This window comes from Gopherus flavomarginatus, chromosome 11 (genome assembly GCF_025201925.1).
Source record: "Gopherus flavomarginatus isolate rGopFla2 chromosome 11, rGopFla2.mat.asm, whole genome shotgun sequence".
In the NCBI taxonomy this organism is placed as follows: Eukaryota; Metazoa; Chordata; order Testudines; family Testudinidae; genus Gopherus; species Gopherus flavomarginatus.
In genome coordinates, this window is record NC_066627.1 from 48,252,467 (window position 1) to 48,270,195 (window position 17,729).

The 17,729-nt window shown below is 51.5% G+C and overlaps 1 protein-coding gene across 1 annotated transcript in view; it reads left to right on the plus strand.

Moving 5' to 3' along the window:
* Nucleotides 1–17,729, plus strand: part of RGS19 (regulator of G protein signaling 19) — a 30,772-nt gene that overhangs the window by 10,901 nt on the left and 2,142 nt on the right. Inside the window, exons 4-7 of the mRNA XM_050918744.1 lie at nucleotides 4,792–4,929; nucleotides 5,433–5,569; nucleotides 12,069–12,143; nucleotides 15,218–15,452. Of these exons, the coding sequence (XP_050774701.1) occupies nucleotides 4,900–4,929; nucleotides 5,433–5,569; nucleotides 12,069–12,143; nucleotides 15,218–15,452 (477 nt within the window). The 5' untranslated portion in view covers nucleotides 4,792–4,899. The remainder of the gene's footprint in view (nucleotides 1–4,791; nucleotides 4,930–5,432; nucleotides 5,570–12,068; nucleotides 12,144–15,217; nucleotides 15,453–17,729) is intronic.

Genomic DNA, 17,729 nt, shown 5'->3' on the forward strand with positions numbered 1-17,729 from the left:
ATCCCACCCTTTGTCCTGTCTCGTCAGACTGTTAAGATCTTTGGGGCAGGAACTGTCTCTTGCTCTGTTTGTACAGTTCCTAGCACAATGGTTCCTGATCTCGGTAGCATCCTAGTGCTGAATTATGGAGCAGCTTTGACTGGTTTGTGGCAAGCACCAAATGTTTTTAAGTGTGGTTATTGATTAGGAAGTTGACTAACCAAACCAAACTATTTTCTGCTGCCTCCCAGCGTTCAGTTTACTGTGCGCTGATTTTGTACAGGCAGCACAGAACTGTGTTGTAGGAGTTATCAGAGGGGTGGGGAACTGGAGGCTTCGACACACGAGTGGTAAAAATATGGGGCATTGGTGCCCAGCGAATCTGCTGGTTTGAGCACCAAGGAGCACAGTTGAGGGTTTTACTTTTGGGGAGGGGTTTTTGCTTTTACCTTCATATAATGGGCAGTGGCAGAAGTGATGTGTAATTTTGGTGAAGGGCATCAACTCTTAGTTCCTCATCCTTGACAGCAACCACGCTCCTCACCGTCCCAGTATCCACTGCTGCATCCAAAAATGATGGCTAAGCATGCTGGTGGGATGTTTCTGCTAAAATGATCAGCAGTGAAAAAATTAATTATTGTGACATTTTAATTGTTGTCATTATGATCCAGAGTGAACAGGGATGAATTACAGCTCTTGGAACTGTGGTTTCAGGCTGTCTTATTTGCAAATGCAGGCAGCCAGGCATGGCTGAATTGGGTCCCGTTTACATGATGAAGATTCTTTTTGCAATCATGGTGTTTAATTTTAATTAAAGCTTAAATTTTGGAGCATAGTTATGCCGTAAACTTTTCAGTTGGAAAGTTGTGAAAAAGATGAGCCTGGATGGAACATGGCCCTAAGTGAGGTACCATGATGCAAAGTTGAAGTAAAAGCAACAACATCCGTAAATAAGCAATGAACAGGTGTTTTAACCAGTGTAACCAATCACGATTGACTATAGAGGATGGGATGGGATGGCCATGCAGCCTTTGAACGATGCTGTGGGGAACAGGGGATACATGTAGCATTGTAAGATAATAGTCTTTGGGTTGAGGCAGGGCTGCCGTGACAGTTCAGCAAGGCTACCTGGCTAGAAGATTTCAGGTAAATTTTGCCTGGAAAGATTCCAGCCCTAGAGTAGGTTAGATTGATTTAAACATGGTTTAAATCCCCAAATCGAAAGCCTTGATTTCACCTTTTTCCATTTGTACTTCTGTAATTTTCTAAAGAAAGATCCATTCTCATTCATTGATATAACCATGAGAACATGTCGATTTACAACTAAATAGAGAGCCCTTACGCTAGATTTGGTATATCTTTTTGCTACCTAGGAGGCTATGCTATTATAGCTAGATACACTTATTTTCAGATTCTTATTAACTGTACCTTTTTAGTGTGTTAGAACATGGTGAAGGATCTATTGCTTTTTTACTAGATAATTAATTTTTGTTCATGATTCGTGTCAAGTTGCATTAGGATGGTAACTAAAATTTAATTAAACACACAAAACAGCATATACAATTTATTTTTGTTAAACAAAACAAGCCCTTAATACAGTACATGACCTAGTGTGCCATATTTATAAAGCTTGACCTCAAAAGCTGGATGTTTTCCCCCAGATTCTTTCTTTATATAGAAAAGCAGCCTTTATCTCAAAGTTTTTGCTAGAGACTTGGATTCAACATATTTTTTTTATTTGTTTTAAAAGATCATAAGTAGTTTAGGCCTTAACATATTTTGTATTAAATTCAAATTGCATTTTAAGCAGGTTTATTTTTAAAAAGAAAAACTTATTATAATTTAAATAACAAAAAAAAAATCTGATTCCTCCACTGCTCCTCCAAAAAAATCCTCAGTTTTTATCCACCCTGGCCCAGGGGCTTGGACTGGGCCCGGAAATGACCTGGGAGCCTATGGAAGGTGTGTTCTCTGTGGCTTTTCCTGCTAAAGAAGTGGGCTGCAAAATTCTTCCCAAACTGAAGTTTCCATTGCCCCATCATGAGCCAGAGACACATTGACTCCAGTAAGGAGATGCTCAGTGCGTGAATCATTGTGGCTAGATTCCCATCTGAGAGGACAGGGCATAGTTCCCTGCCACGCTGAAGCTGCTTCTAACCATTCTTCCTGCCCCAACTTGGAGTTACTTTGATAAATGGAGGGGAACTCAGGCCTCTTGGGGACGCAGGGCAGCTGCTTATCGCACCCTTACCTAGGTCTGGTGTGAGCTGCTCCATCCACTCCAGCAGTAAAATGGGGATAACAGCACTGCCTACCTCCCAGGAGTGTTTGCGGATAAATACGTATGTCAGAGATTGTGAGGGGATCAGGCCCTAGGATACCGGGGGTATAAAAGTACTGACGCTCGCAAGGTTTGGTAAGTGGGTGGGCAGCATCTCGAGGAGCAGCTGAGTGGTGGAAACATGACAGGTTGGTGTGCCTCCGTCGCCATCCGTCTAGAACTGTGTGTCACGGCCTGGTACTTGTCTTCTGTTCTGTCTGGGGGGGTCCTTTCCTCCTGTCAGTGAAATGTCTTCCAAATGGGTTGAGAGTTCTTTGCCATGCCGGGGGCTTGGGCGGGCCCTCTAGTTTGTGCAGCCCAGGCCAATAAACCACTTTGCTGTCTGGCATGGTTCTTTCTGCTGTGATTCTGCCACGGCTATGATGGAAGAGGAGGCGTGTTTGCCTCCCTCACCACATGAGTGCATTGTGTCTTTGAGCCCCTCCAGCCTTTAGAGCAGCAGTTCGAAACGCTTCTCTGTACCTGCTCCGTTGACTCGCGCCTCTTAGCAAAGGAAAACTGTTGAGCCCTGCTTTGTAAGAAAACTTCCCTTTCCCATCTCCCTGTGCTCAGGGGGCACTATCTAACTCTCCCTCAGCCTCTCCAGCGCAGTCCCATTCTGCATCAGTGGACTTGGCCTCTGACTCCTGGGTCTATCGACTCCCCTTACACGTACAGGGCTTCCCAGGAAGGAGGTAGATGCAGCTGTGTCTTAATGTCACGATGGAGCTCGCCTGGGGAGGCAGTAAATTCCGTGGTTGCGGAGAGCATGGGATTGCACAACAGAATTCCTTGCAGAGCCTTCGATCATAATATTTGGTATAACATGCCTGTTTCCCCTGCGTGAGGCTCTGGCGTCCAAACAAGAGGCCGTCCTCAGGAAGACTGTTCAGGGTTGTTGCCTCGTAGATAAGGAAGGGTTTAATGTTATGTTTGGAGGATTTGTTTGATCTGCCTTCCAGGTGGAAGTCAGAGATCTCCCAGCCAGAAATCCTTCTCTCAACAAAGCCAGAGCCGCGAAGGCCAGCACTTTGTGGGAGGTATTTCTGAGCATGTCCTAGGCGCTGTGTTTCACTTAGTGAGGTGACTATGCACCAGGGCCTGCCTCCCTACTTGGTGAAATGCTGTGCAGGCATTTGGGGTACCAGAGGCCAGAGCTGTCCCATGGGTACAGCGAATCGGGGTGACTTCCCCAGGCCTTGCGGGCTGAGAGGTGAGGCTGGCAGGTGAGCGGGGTGAGGAGGTGAACTACTGGTAAACGGGGTGGGCGAGGAGGAGCCCCCCATACCAGAACCTCCCCTTCTCCCCAGTGCCTCCTGCCTGCCGGCACACCCCACCAATCAGCGCCTCCCCCTGTCTCCCAGTGCCTACCACGCAGCATGCTCGGAGAGGGGACAGAACTGAGTGGGGAAGACGTGGGGCGGGGGTGAGGGCTTGGGGGAAGGGGTGGAGCGAGGGCGGGCCCTGGGCAGGGCCATGGGTATGAGCACCCCCCAGCAGATTAGAACCCCAGCACCTAGGTCTTGGGCCCCACAATCCCCTAGCGACGGCCCTGCCAGAGGCTCTCAGTAAAACTCAACTCTCTACTATGAAGATGGCTCTGGGGGAGCTTGAATCGTGCCCTGTCGCTTCCCATGCGAGCAGAGGCACAAACTGGTTCGACTGCAAAACCGGTCTTCCCGTAGCGCTCTCCACCCGCCTGTGGTTCTGTAGGGCACAGGTGTCCTCGGCTCTGTTTCTCTCCATCCTGTCCATAGCAGGACAAGACACTTTCCAGGGTAGCTCCTATCCATCCGCATTGGCCATTCCTACCTTCACTTGTCCCTCTGGCTGAGGAGGGGTTAGAACATCCCCAGGTTTGGGCAGCCCAGGACAGGGTGTGACGCTGTTAATCAAATCCATGTTCCTCCTGGATCATTACCAAGAGGCCTGTAACAGGCCGGGCCATAGTAGTTCATACGGGGAGAAGCTCTGCTCTTGCCTTATGCAGTTCTCTAAGCCTGTGTCTACACTAGAGGAATCTAAGGAAAAATGATCACCAGAGGGAACTGTCAAGTAGGCAGGATAGGGCTGGACAACCCCAGGGCCTCATCTACTGTAGGGCTCCCATCGGAGCATATGAATCACTGGCAGAACCTGACGTGGGCACTAATGCTGCGATGGCGCTCTGAGCTGGGCAGCGGAGCACAGGGCATCGTGAAGCATTAGCAATGAGCACTGCAGAAGGGGCTGCTTGGACAGACACCCCTAAACGAGCAGCACTTGCCCTCTCACATTTTATTTCCTTCCTTGCATCCTTTATGTTCTTGCCCCTCTGCCGCTGTTAGGAGTGCTCCGTTGGCTCCAATGCTGGAGACGAGCCCTTGCTAACTTTGAGCTCCTCCCTTCTCAGTGACTCTTTCCTGCCTAAATGTCCCCAGCCTGCAGGAGAGGGGGGTCCCTGTTTTGGCTTACAGGTGGACTTAGCTTAAGACTGTTCTCTGTTCTCATAGGCTCCATCCAGTAGGCTGCAAAGGCCCTAGGTGGTCGTGTCGACAGTCACCGGCATCTGGGAGGACAGGCGAGCAGAGGTGGGCCAGCAGGGAACATACAAGCTGCCCATGCCGACTGTGTATGAAGCTGGGAAGCAGGTGAGCTGGAGATCTGACCTGCTGGGGGACTGGAGATGAAATAACAATCGTAAAGGAAAATCCATGGACTGGCCGGCCCGGGGCAGGGCCTTATAGAAATCCCAGTGAGCCACTGAGCAGGTAGCAGTGCAAATGCGGGAAGTACCGCCCAAGGCTTGGCAATCTGTGCAGCCAGATTCCTGTCTGTGCTTTGTATTCTGGAGGCAGAAAGAGCCCATGCCTTCACCCTCACCCTACCCCTCTGGAGTAAGAGACGTTTTCCTCTCTCCCAGCTGCCAACTGCCCGGGTTGTACAGGTGCCTGGTTGTTACATGGTAGCAACTCCTAAAGGTTCGTCATTCTGTCCAGAGGGTGTCTGAGCTCTGCAGTGCTGCTGGCGACCAGCGCTGAGCAGAGGGGGGAATCTGGGTTCTGGAAAGTGGGACGGAGTGGAGGGGAGTTGAGCTGGGAGGGTTCATAAGGCCCTGTGACTCGTTTATCCTCTCCATGCTCTTCCCTTCCAGTACATGGGACCTGAGTCCACAGAGAGACCCCTTTCGATGTCCCGGCATGAGACCTCTCCGACGACGATGCAACCGGTTGGCAACCACCGCCCCAATGCCTGCTGCTTCTGCTGGTGCTGCTGCTGCAGCTGCTCGTGGTACGTCCTGTGCCCTGCTCAGTACCAGAGGCACCAAAGAAGCCCCCGCCCCATCCCTCTCACCTCCCATGTCACCATCTGGCACCATTGTTGGATCCCCGTGTGGGTCATGTTCCAAAATCTCCCCCATCGGCTCCATGTTGCTCAAACGCCAGGTGTATTGTTCATGGGGGGCCCCTTAGTCTGAGATTTTGTCCTTTGTTTAGGTTGTAAGATCTCTGAGACGGGGACCATCTTGTGGTCTGTGTCTGTGCAATGTGCTCCTGGCCCATGGCAATACAGCCAAGCTAGCACGGCTTTGCCAATGCCCCATGGCACTGAGCCCAGAGCACCCTTTTGGGGGCGATGTCTGCAGGTTTTTCCGGCTGGGTGTGATGTTGGTCCAGGCCTCCGAAAATGCAGAGCTGCCTTTTCTTAACCTGCCGCTAGAAGCTTGTGGAGCATGTGTGGGAACGGCCTCCCCCACCCGCCAGGCTGAAGCATCCAGGACATTTGTGTATTTGCGCTTGGTTTATAGTTGAAGGCTAATTGGTGCAGTGTTTAAAAACTGACTGTAAACACCATTTTGAGCAGATGGCCCCAGTGTTTGTGCTGCGGGTTGATCTGAGCCCCATGGAGCACACTGTGCGTGCGTGTGTTTTCACTCTCCTCCACGCAAGGAAGTTGTAGTTTTTTGTCCTGAGATTCTGAATGTAGTAAACGGACAAAAGAGGCAAGTTTTCTGAAATGAACAGAGTGTAAAGCAACTTGTGAACCGGGGAATCCTTGAGGCAGGGCCTATTAATCGCTCTTTGGAAACTTGTTAAATCCACAACACACTGTGCTGCCCCTACCAGATTGTACAGCACAGAGAAGTGTGAGTAACTTTAGGGCCAAAACCAGGGGGGCACAGAAATCCCATGTGGGTGATAAGACTCTCGGTCCCCCAGATCTAGTGCCAATAATCTATTTCAGATGGACCTAAAATAGTCCACAATGTTCTCCTGATTCAGAGGGAGGGAGCCCCTGCCTGGCTAGAACCAGCACAGATTCATGAGGTGGGGTATTTGCTTCTCTGGTGCCAGTCACACTAAATACCCAGGCCTGGATTTCTGAGCCCAGCAGGTGGGGAGTCTTGTTGTCTGGTTATTCCCATGTCTGCACACAACCTGCTCAGGATTAAGATGCCCAACACAGGTTATTTTATTTTATTTAGCCAGGTTAAGGGGGAAATAATGATTCTTCCTGGTTAGAATCGCTGTCATTTTCATGCTGGGAGCTGTGTAAAACCATGTAAACACATCTGTAAGAGCAGCTGGCAGCAGCTGCTGAACAGTTTACTGGTACAGTGTCCCTGCCCAAGCAAGATACCCCTAGTTTTCAGTGTCAAACAGCTTTTGCGCGCTGAACGGCAGGCCCAGAATTGGTCCGTCTCTGGAGGAGGCAGTAGGATGCTGGTGGGGTGCAGGAAACCATTCCGGTGGGCTGGGCTCATTTGTTCTGTGCACTGTGTGACCGGGGGGAGGGAGATTAATGGGGGGGCATCTGTGACCTTTGGAAACCCAGCCTCTCACGAAGGAGGATCCCACAAATACCCACCGCACAATGGTTGCCTGGGAACTTGTGTGCGCAAACGGGCACTTGGCTGTATGGTTACCACCTGTGCCTCCTTCGAAAGCTTGCCCCTCACCATGTCTCCTGTCCATGTCCATCGGGATTCAGAGAACCCACTGTGCTTTTTGAGGCTCTGTCTCGGGTGGTTTGGCCGACGTTCCCTCTTCCGATGGCTTCTGACCTTCAGTGGCTCCCCAGAATCTGCACTGTTACTCCCCAGCTCATCAGAGCAAAATCGCCCCTACTGCGAGATCAGTGGAGCTGGTGGCTAATTCCAGGGATGAGTCTGGCCTGCTGTGGCCTAGGGATGTCTGGGCTGTGCAGGATGCTGAGTAAAACTATGATTGGTGGTATCAGCTCCTCCCCATACAGGCAGAAATGAGGAGCTGTCTCACGTACTGTCTCCCTGCTGGGCCTCGCTGTCCCTGCACCGTGCCTGGTCCCCCTCTGCACAGCTAGGGGCGGAGAGTGAAGTACAGGACTCCAACAAAGCCACCTTCCGCACAAGGGAGAGTCCCCAGATCCATCGCAGCGGCTCTCTCCCGTCTGGACTGTGTGGCTTCCTGCAGGCGGGAACCAGACCTGTTGATCCAGGCAGACTGAGAGTGGGTGGACCCTCCAAGACCCCTTTGCGGAGTAGCTGTCCCCACACCTCACCCCCAGGGTTGCAGAGGAATCTGATGCTGGGTGAGGAGGCAGAGGCAACGTGACTACTGCCGTCCAGTTGTTACCTTCTGCTAGAAATCCCTGCTCAAGCCCTGCCCCAGTGTGCACGTCCATGTGTGTACACACACACGCACACGTTTTCCAGAACCTGGCTAACCATGCTGAGACACCCCAAACTCGCTACGCAGACCCTTGCTTTATCCCCTGCCACTTTTGGCCTTGTTGATTCATACAGCGAATAGTTTTTTCTTGCAATAAACTTCCCAGTTGAAAACAACAACAGCGCAGCGTATGCTTCCCCCAGCCATAGAAACTTTCTCTGTGGCTTTTCAGACTTTGCAAGCCAAGCAGGATTGAGCTGTGACCATGCTTGCATGGGGGACTTCTAAGGAACATGTAGTCAGTGCAGAAGATGGTATCCGTGACTCAGTAGGTGGCACTCTCCCCTCTGAGTCAGTACCAAAGCAGCGCTCCTGCGTAGTGTAGAGGTGCGGGGTGCTATCGTCTGGATGAGACCCCGTGGCGTTGTCTCTAAAAGTAACGGGGTCAATGTCGGAGTCCACTTGGGCTGATCCCATTTTGCTGCTTTGAATTTCCCCCGCATGTTTTGCTTCACCACCTGTCCTAAACAGCTGCAGAGCACCCATGCAACAGCTAAGCTCCACCCCAGAAGTGGTTACATTTCAGAAGTAGGAAGCGTGGCCCTGAACTACCTCGCTGAGAGGTTGTGAGAATTAATGAAGGTTCTGCAAAGCCCACGGCAACTCCTCCGATGGGACGAGCGCTTTGAAGCACAAACCATGTGTGATGTATTAGAAAAACAACCCAGTACAAAATAACTTAAAAGAGAGAGGGGAGTGAACCTCTGCCATGCTAAGCTGTGAGTGTCATGGGGGTGGCGGGAGCACCGGGCTGCAGAAAGGACAGGCCTAAGCAGGCGGCTGTAAACCAGCTGACAGCCACCCCCATGGCAGAGCTGCCACAGCCCATCCTGGCTCTCACGCTGCCTCGGTGCCCTTCTAGAAAGGCGCCCTGGAGGAAGTGAGAGGTTGCCCTGGCTGTTTTCTGAGCCCCACCCTGCTGAGCAGATTTTGCCTTGCAAAGGAAGAAGTTTCTGTCTTAATCTGGTACGAGCAGAGAAAGGACAATGTCGCAAACAGGAAGTACTGCTCCTGTTGCGGTTTTCCACGCATGTGAAATTCAAGAGGCCCAAGGGAAGTTGCCTGCCTGCGTGCTGCTTTCCGATTGCACAGCACCCTTCCTGGCGAGAGAGGGGAGACAAGGGGGCTTTAAAAAGAAAACCAAACTAACCCCTTGGAGCAAAACTGCCCAGGGGAATGAGGCCGTGCTCCTGGCCATGTCAGCGGCATGGTTTCCACAGGCAGTCACTTCCAGAGAGCAGGTCCCTTGCAGCTCCCAGTGGCAAAGACTGGCCTGCAGATTCCCAGCCAGTGGAATTTGGTATTGGTAGGACCTACACTCTCCTAACTCTTGCGTAGCACTTTGCATCAGTAGAGCTCATGGCTGTAGCTTTAAGCACCTCTTCATATGGCTGTTGCCAGGGTGGGGCTTCCAAGGTATCCAGATTTGGGTCGTGTTCATTTTATTGTGGGGAAGCCGATCATCCTATGGAGAAGTGAAGGGTGCAGCAGTTCAAGTGCAGAACTAGGAGTCAGGAGTCCAGGCTTCAGTCCTAGCTCAGCTTCCTGTGTGATCTAGGGCATGCCCTAGAGCATTTGTGCCTCAGTTTCTCCATCTGTAAAATGGGGATAATCCACCTGAACTAACGCCCAGGGAGTTTTAAGAGTTAATTCATCAATGTTAGCTGCTGTCCTTACATGCACTACCATGAAACCTGCCCAAGAAGCTCCTTTTTATTAGCCAGCTTCCTGTTTTCGAGGCTATTCTGAAGGATCCCCGTGCAGACAGACTCAATTCTGCTCCACTTTCAGTCACCCAGAAGGTGATTTTTGTCTGTCCTGTTGCTGTTTCCTGATGGAAGTTGTTGTCTTTCCTACAAGCTCGAAGGGCTAGGAGAACCTGAGCTGCCTCTTGACCCTGCTGCTGATGCTACTCCAGACTTCCGCCAGCTGAGGGTGCTTGAGGTGTGAGTGCCTATCCCAACCCCATTCATGGAGGGCAGCCAGGACTTCTCAGCACCAGATCTAGGGAGTGGGCCTTTGAAGGCATCGCAGTACCTATAGCCCTCGTGATACTGTACCCCCTTTCTCACTCAGACCAATTTGGCTCGCTTCAGTGAAAATTTGGGGTTATGAGACAGCATAAAATCCAATCTTGGTGTTCCCTGCTGCAGCTGTCAGACACTGATGCACGCGATTTCTTCTCTCACTGACTCCGTCTCAGGTGCTATACCGTCTCCCATCACCGTGGGATCTGAGTATCTCAGTGCGTTTCTTAAATAGGAGACTGCACGGGCTGCAGTCAGAGGTTACCCCGCTCTCGGGGCGCTTGGGGCTTCCAGGAACTAGATTAATCTGAAATCCCATCACTGCAGAGCGGTCTCTTCTACGGCCTGAGCCACTGACTTCAGAGCTGAGCCAGCCTAGAAGCAGGGCACCAGCCGGATGCTCAGCTCACTTCACAGAGTCTCATGGTTTCATTTTTTAGTTATTACTGTAAGTGGTTCCTGCTGGGTTCATGTGTCATCTGTTGTTTTTGGCCTGGGGCAGCAGTACCCTCTACTGGCTGGTTCCAGTAATTGCCACTTTAAATTTTCCATGTTGACGAGGGAACTTCAGGTCAAGAAGAGCTCTGGGTAGCCCAAAAGCTTGTGTCTCACTCACAGGAGTTCGGTGCAGTCAAAGCTCTTCCCTCACCCACTTTGTCTCTCTAATATCCTGGGACCAACACGGCTACAACAATCCTGCAGGCCTCTGTCTTCGCATTTATACTGCTCTCGCGCGTGAGCTGAACTCCTAATTCAGCGCTATCCTGTATCTCCGAGGCTTGGATTTTAGGGTTGGGGAGACAGTGGGGTCTAATAGCTCGGGGGCTGTGTGAATGAGGGCAGGTCTTTGTGCCTCTGTCTCATCTGGTCAAGCTGTAAGTTCTCTGGGGCAGGGACCATCTCTCACTATGCGTGTCTATAACCCCTGGTGGAATGGGGCCCTCAAAGGGCATCTCAAAGGGTCTTCCCAGTTAAAAACACACCAGGACACCCAGTGCTGTTGGCGCATCACTTCAAAGCAGGGAGGGAAGAGCCCAGGAAGAGCGCTGAAGTTTTTTAGCCTTTTACAAAAACCAACCAACCAGAAGTGTTTTGGTTTGCGGAGCTGCCGTGCTCATGGCTAGCTGAGAGCAAAGTGATCCCAGGCAGCTGGCAGGAGAGAGGGGAGGGGCTGACTTTGCCCCGTAGCAGCTGTCTCACAAAGCAGTGGGTAACGGCGTTCGGAATTAACCTGGCCCAGTAGATGATGCAGCAGCAGTTGATGTTTCTGTATTGGGGGAGTGGATCAGAGACCAATATGGCTCTGCAACTCCCCCAAAACAGAGACCTCTTGCAGCCCTTGTTACTGTCTGACTGCTCGCAGTCACCTGTGCCTGGCTGGAAGTGGTGGAAGCAGGGGACATGCACTCGCCTTTCTCCACGGGGCACCATCGTGAAATCCCGTGGAGGGTAGAGGCTGAGGTGAGGGCAGCTTAGGGCTCTGATGCATTGGGAGAGCTGGGGGAGGAAGCAGACAGGTACAGGCCAGGTAGCTGCTGCCTCTGGAGGGCTCCATATCTATAACAAAACGAGGCGATTCAGCAGCCTGAACTAATTGGGGCTGTCACACTGTTGGTGTGAAGTGGCCTTTTCCCTTGGGCTCTGCTGAAAAGCAAATGCTAAGTGTGATTGGTAGGTAAACTGTGTACAGGCTAATCAGGGTGGCACCTGAGGATCTGAGTATTCTTTAAAGCCAGGTAGTGACCGGACAAGGATGGGAACTATCTATGCAAAAGATCCAGAGACAGCGAGAGACCCGATCAGTTGCACCAGGCTCCAGTACAGAGAGAGCGTTCAGGCTCGTTTTAAAAGGCCTGCCTGACCCTTGCTGGCTGGGCTTGGCGGACGCCAGATGCACAGGGTGGATCTGTCTGGGTGCACTGCTCGTATCAAGCCTGGGTCTCTAGTGCTGCTGTGGAAAGGCGCAGCAGCGGCTTGGCCGCTAGCGCGTGGGCCTCAGCAGGCGGCTGTTCCCTCTGAGCGCCGTTGACTACCTTTCCGTCTCCTTGTTAGGAATGAAGATCGGGAGCGAGCGTGGCGGGCTTCTCGAGACACCAAACTGGAGACCATTCCAAACTGTGAAGCTTGGTGAGTGAGTCTGACCCTTTATGTGAATGGCTAGTGGGCTGGCGGCTGCCTGCAGCCATAGGTCAGGCTGCCAGATAGGCTGTCTAGCCAGTCTGCTGAGCAGCCAGCAGAGTGTGTTGGATCCTGACGCTGCCCCATCCCCTGATGCATCACACACACTGTCTTCGCACAGGCATGCACACACAATATGCTGATCTGCACCGGTGCATGCACACGTGCATCGCGGCTAGACCCGGAACAGGGAGTCAGGACTCCAGGGTTCTGTTCCCTGCCCTGCCACTGGCTTGCAACTTTCTCCTGGGTCACACACAGCTTCTCCTTTCTGTGCCTCGGTTCCCTCAAAAGGGGACATTGTAATACCTCCTTAACCTGTGACGGTGCTCATGAGACTGAATTCCTTCGCGTTTGAAGGTGCCGAGGAGTGTTTAAATGCCAAGCTGGGGGAAGTGCCGCAGGCAGCAGGTGGAAAGTGTTATTTCCTCCCCAGCCGTTGGTGCACGCCCCTCGCCCCATGTTTGCTGCGTGTCGTGTGCGTCTCTCTGGCATTGGCGGGGCTATTTGCCTCCCCCCTGTTCTGTTTTGTTTTGTTTTAAGCTTTCCTGTGGCTGCTGCGCAGTCAGCCCGGTCTGAAGAGGCTGCTAGCGGCAATGGACTGAACCGTCCCATGGCAAGGCGCACCCCCATTCCCTTGCAGCGTGTGGCTCAGGGGTCAGGGCTTAAGAGGGGCGGGTCAGAGGGGCAGTTTATGAACAAAAATTATAAAAGTGGGGGAAGGAATAATGATTGGCAAGGCCAGTGTGGTTCTGCTCACTGGCCCTACCTCCCAACCTCAGACACCAGCACCACTCACTGCTTGCGCTTTGCCCAGCCCCTCCTGATGAAGTAAGAATCCTTTTCTAGCACCTACCACCTGAGGATCTTGGTGCTTTACGCACGCCTGTGTTGCTGCTGGTGATCATCCCCCATTAACAGGAGAAACTGAGGCACAGAGAGAGGCTAAGTGGCCTGTCAGGGATTGTTGCCTATGGCCACAAGCCAAGTAGCTGGCAGAGGCAGGAATCAGACCCCATTCCTCCTGGTTCCCAGGCCTGCACTTCAAACACTAGCTAATACTTTCCCTGCTACAGGAGACCAAGTAGACAGGAGTCCTATTATCATGGGAGGAAAGGTTATAAGGGTGAAGGTACCAGCTTACCTAGGCCCTGGCTGTGCCCGTCCCCACTAGATTGGCACGCTCACGGCAGTGGTACCCTCCTGCTGTTCCAGGCCTGGTTTTCCCACACTGAAACTGACAGCTAAACGTAGCCAGCAGTGATCTAAATATACCTCGGGCCGTAAGGTCGCGGAATACCAAGGCTGAAGGGGGGTGGCCAGCCCAGCTGCTGTGGGAGCCTTTGCCATATAAGGATTTTACGATTAGTCGAGGGACTGCTCCGTTCTGTTGGCAAAACGAGGCTCCGTTTGCCTCAGGAACCCTAGCGGGTGGGTGAGGCATGGACCTGTTGTCGGCCAGCGCCAGCTTCTCCCTATCTCCCCACTCCCAAGGCCAGGAATCAGACCTGTCTAGAGGGGCAGGCATCCCTTTGCAGCATGCTTGGCTGTGGAGTTTGCATGAAAACCCCAGAGCTTCCTCCAGGCAGCATGAGAGAGCCGGGCATTATTCAGTCTAAATCCTGCCATCTCAGTACATTGCCCTGCTGCTGCTGGAAGAACAGCCCGAGCTCCTGGAGATAGTCCACTGACTTGAACTAATAACTGAAGTGTGGAAGCTAAAATTAGGAATTTGCTAGACATGCATCTGGCAGTCGCTCAGTGTGCTCCAGTCCTGGGTTTGTACAGCACCGAGCACAGTGGGGTCCTGGCCCATGACTGGGGAACCGAGGGGCTAATGTAATGAAAACAGTAATAATAAACTAGAACGTACATTCCTTTCTCGCGCTGCCCTTTAGAAGGTGGCGAGGAGCACGTGGTGATGTCGGAGACCCGCTTCTTTTCTCAAGCTCCGAGGCTTTGATGGTTTCCATGTCTCCAAAACAAATTCCTAAGCCCACCACCATAAAGGCTGTCCGGGGAGATTGGGAGTAGAACAGAAGGGGCGCTGTGGTTACAGTTCAGACGTGCTGGGCTGGCAGGCACGCACACAGGTAGGGGATTCGCTCCAAAGAAGTCCATCTTGCAGGCCGAAAAGGAAACCAACAGTAAATGCAGATTTTCGTTTTTGTGCTAAACTGACATTCTGCAGAAGCAGCTTTGATTTTTTTTTTTCTCCAGAGCTTACGAACAGAGCAGCACTCAGGGCCAGGAGATGAGATGTGCTCTCTTCAAAATCTTTTTGTTGCAACTATAAAATAAGCGGGGGGAGAGGTGTTGTGGTTGTTCTTCGTTCCCTGTTTGACTGCTTGCTGGAATGCTGTGAAGTTGCTGCCTGGCAGTGAAATGGTGTGTCTCAAACAGTGAAATTCAGTTGAGATCAAGAACGGCCTCTCGCCCAGTCAAATGGACGATTAAACAAACAGAAAAACCCCGGTGTGACCATTTCAGGAAAGCGACCAAAGGTGCGACTAGTATTAATGGTACGTTATAGCACTGCCAGGATAGTGTTCAACTCATCAAGGTCCAGCCTCCTATGAAGTATTTAGGAAAATCATTGAAATCAGTGTTGGGAGCCTAAATACCTCTGAGGACTTGGCCAGAGTGCCTTCCTCTGTCATTCTTTTCCACAGTGCTTCTCGTGTCAGTCAACCCCAGAATGCTAGGCATATTGAAGAGCGACAATTGCAGTATGGTTCCTAAATTCTATAGTCCAGATGCATTTGGAACAGAGAGAGGTTGAGGGAGAGCTGTGGGCAGGTTTTCTAACAGGGGCGGAGGAACAGCTGGTAGATGCGTCACAGGGTGAGAGTTTCCAGACTCTGTCGAGCCTCTCCTGGCCCGCCATGGCTGCGTATCAGAGGGTGTTGGCTAGGAGCAGGCAGGTGGCTCAGGCTCACAATAATCTTGTTTTGTTCCCTCCTGTCCCTTTCTTTCTTTCTCGTGACTCCCCTTTTGTTTTGGTGACGCCGGGGCCCGACCAGCCTCAAGCCAACTCCCGACGAAGTGCAGGGCTGGGCCCAGTCGTTCGACAAGCTGATGAAGAACCCAGCGGGCAGGAACGTGTTCCGGGAATTCTTACGGACTGAGTACAGTGAGGAAAACATGCTCTTTTGGTTAGCATGTGAGGAACTCAAAAACGAGTGCAACAAGCACACCATCGACGAGAAGGCCAGGATTATCTACGAGGACTACATCTCCATCCTCTCGCCCAAAGAGGTACTGGGCCCCCTCCCCGCATGCTGGCATGGGTGATTCCCGAGCTCCTGTGCTCTTGGGAACTCCAGGCTGCTTGGTAGCCATGCTCCGACTGGGGCAGGCTTCCCTGTTGAGGCAGTGAGGGAAAGCAAGTCCACATGCTCACGTCATTTAGCCTTGGCTGGCCACACTGCGGGCAGAGGTGCTGACAGGCCAAAAAAAAGGGCTGGTTCCCCATTCACAGCTCAGAACAAAATCCGTTCAGAGCCCGTTGTCCTCACGTACAGCCTTGAGCCTCCAGCGGGAGCTGGAACGGGGACTCACCTGATGGGGAGTGAATGCACCCAAAAGGATGGAAGTTGTTTGACATCCATCCTCCCTGACTAGGCTCATGATGGCATTACAAGGAGAGGGTTAAGAGGTGATCACTGTCAGGCTAGATGCACCTACATGGGGAACACATACTGGAAATAAGGTGTAGATTTTTAAAAGGGAGGGTAATTAATCCTTGTAGATTTTCCATCTCTGGCCATTTTAAAATCAAGATTGGATCTTTTTCTGAAAGCTTGGTGCTAGTTCACACAGGAATTGTTCCAGGGAAGTTCTATGGACTGTGTTATACAGGCGGTCAGACTAGGGGTATGTCTACACTGCAGTTAGACACATGTGGCTGTCCCATGCCAGCTGACTCAAGCTTGCAGGACTCAGACTCATAGTGGTGTAGATGTTTGGACTCAGATGGGAACTGGGCTCTAGGACCCTGCAAGGTGGGAGGGTCCTAGAGCTCTGGCTCCAGCCTGAAACATCTACACCAATAAAACAGCCCCCTAGTCCAAGCCCTGCGAGCCTGAATCAGCAGGCATGGGCCAGCCACGGGTTTTTAATTGCAGTGTAGACATACTCTAGATCAGTGGTTCTTAAACTTGGGCTTCTGCTTGTTCAGGGAAAGCCCCTGGCGGGCCAGGCAGATTTGTTTAACTGCTGCATCCATAGGTTCGGCCGATTGCGTCTCCCACTGGCCGCGGTTCGCCTCTCCAGGCCAATGGGGGCTGCGGGCAGGATGGCCAATACGTCCCTCGGCCTGTGCCACTTCCTGCAGTCCCCATTGGCCTGGAGCGGCGAACCACAGCCAGTGGGAGCTGCGATCGGTTGAACTTGTGGACGCGGCAGGTAGACAAACTGGCCCAGCCCACCAGGGGCTTTCTCTGAACAAGTGGCTGCCCAAGTTTGAGAACCACTGGTCTAGATGACCGGAAAGGTGCTTTTGGCTTTGAAATCTGTGAATCTGTTAAAAGAGAGGGTAGGTTAAAATGTTCTGGGGGTTGGACTGGGAGCCAGGAAGCTTCACTTTCTCAGCCTGCCTTTGACACTGATTTCCTCTGGGATTTTAGGTAGGTCCCTTAAGCCATTATTTTAAAAACTTGATGCTTAAAGTAAAGACTAACTCCACGTCTGGATGTCTAATGCGGACACCTGATAGGTGCTAAGCACCTTCAGCTCCAGAAAGGTACAATGCGATCCAATGGCTGGAAGTTGAAACGAAACACATTTAGACTGGAAATAAGACTCAACTTTTTAACAGTGAGAGTAATTAACCACTGGAATAATTTACCAAGGGTCATGGTGGATTCTCCATCACTGGCAACTGTTTAATCAAGATTGGCTGGGTTTCTAAAAGCTCTGCTCCAGGACTTGTTTGGGGGCAGTTCTCTGCCCTGTGTGTTTCAGGAGATCAAACCGGGCGATCACAATAGTCCCTTCTGGCCTTGGAATCTACGAATAGCTGCAGAGAGCTTCGACGTCAGGGAGAGTTGCAGGCTTGCACCCCTGAAAACTGGGCCTCTTAATTAGCAGCCTAAATGTGGACTTAACCCCCACATCCTGCTAGCACTTGTGCTTAAGAGTCTGCAGGATCAGGCCCTCTGAGGCCTCCCACTTGGTGGCCAGATTGGAGGACATTGGTCTCCATCTTCGCCACTGGTAAAACATGGCTGGCGATAAAATGGGGATGCTGAGAGCGCCACCCTAAGGCAGAGGCGTGACGAGCACTAAGAGGTGCCTATTTTCAAAGCGCTGGTCGAACGTGAAGTATCAATTTTAAATCAGGTTTCAGAGTAGCAGCCGTGTTAGTCTGTATCAGCAAAAAGAACAGGCACCTTAGAGACTAACAAATTTATTTGAGCATAAGCTTTCATGGGCTACAGCCCACTTCATCAGATACACACAGTAAGAAGATATTTATACATACAGATGAAACACACAGTAAGAAGATATTTATACATACAGAAAACATGAAAG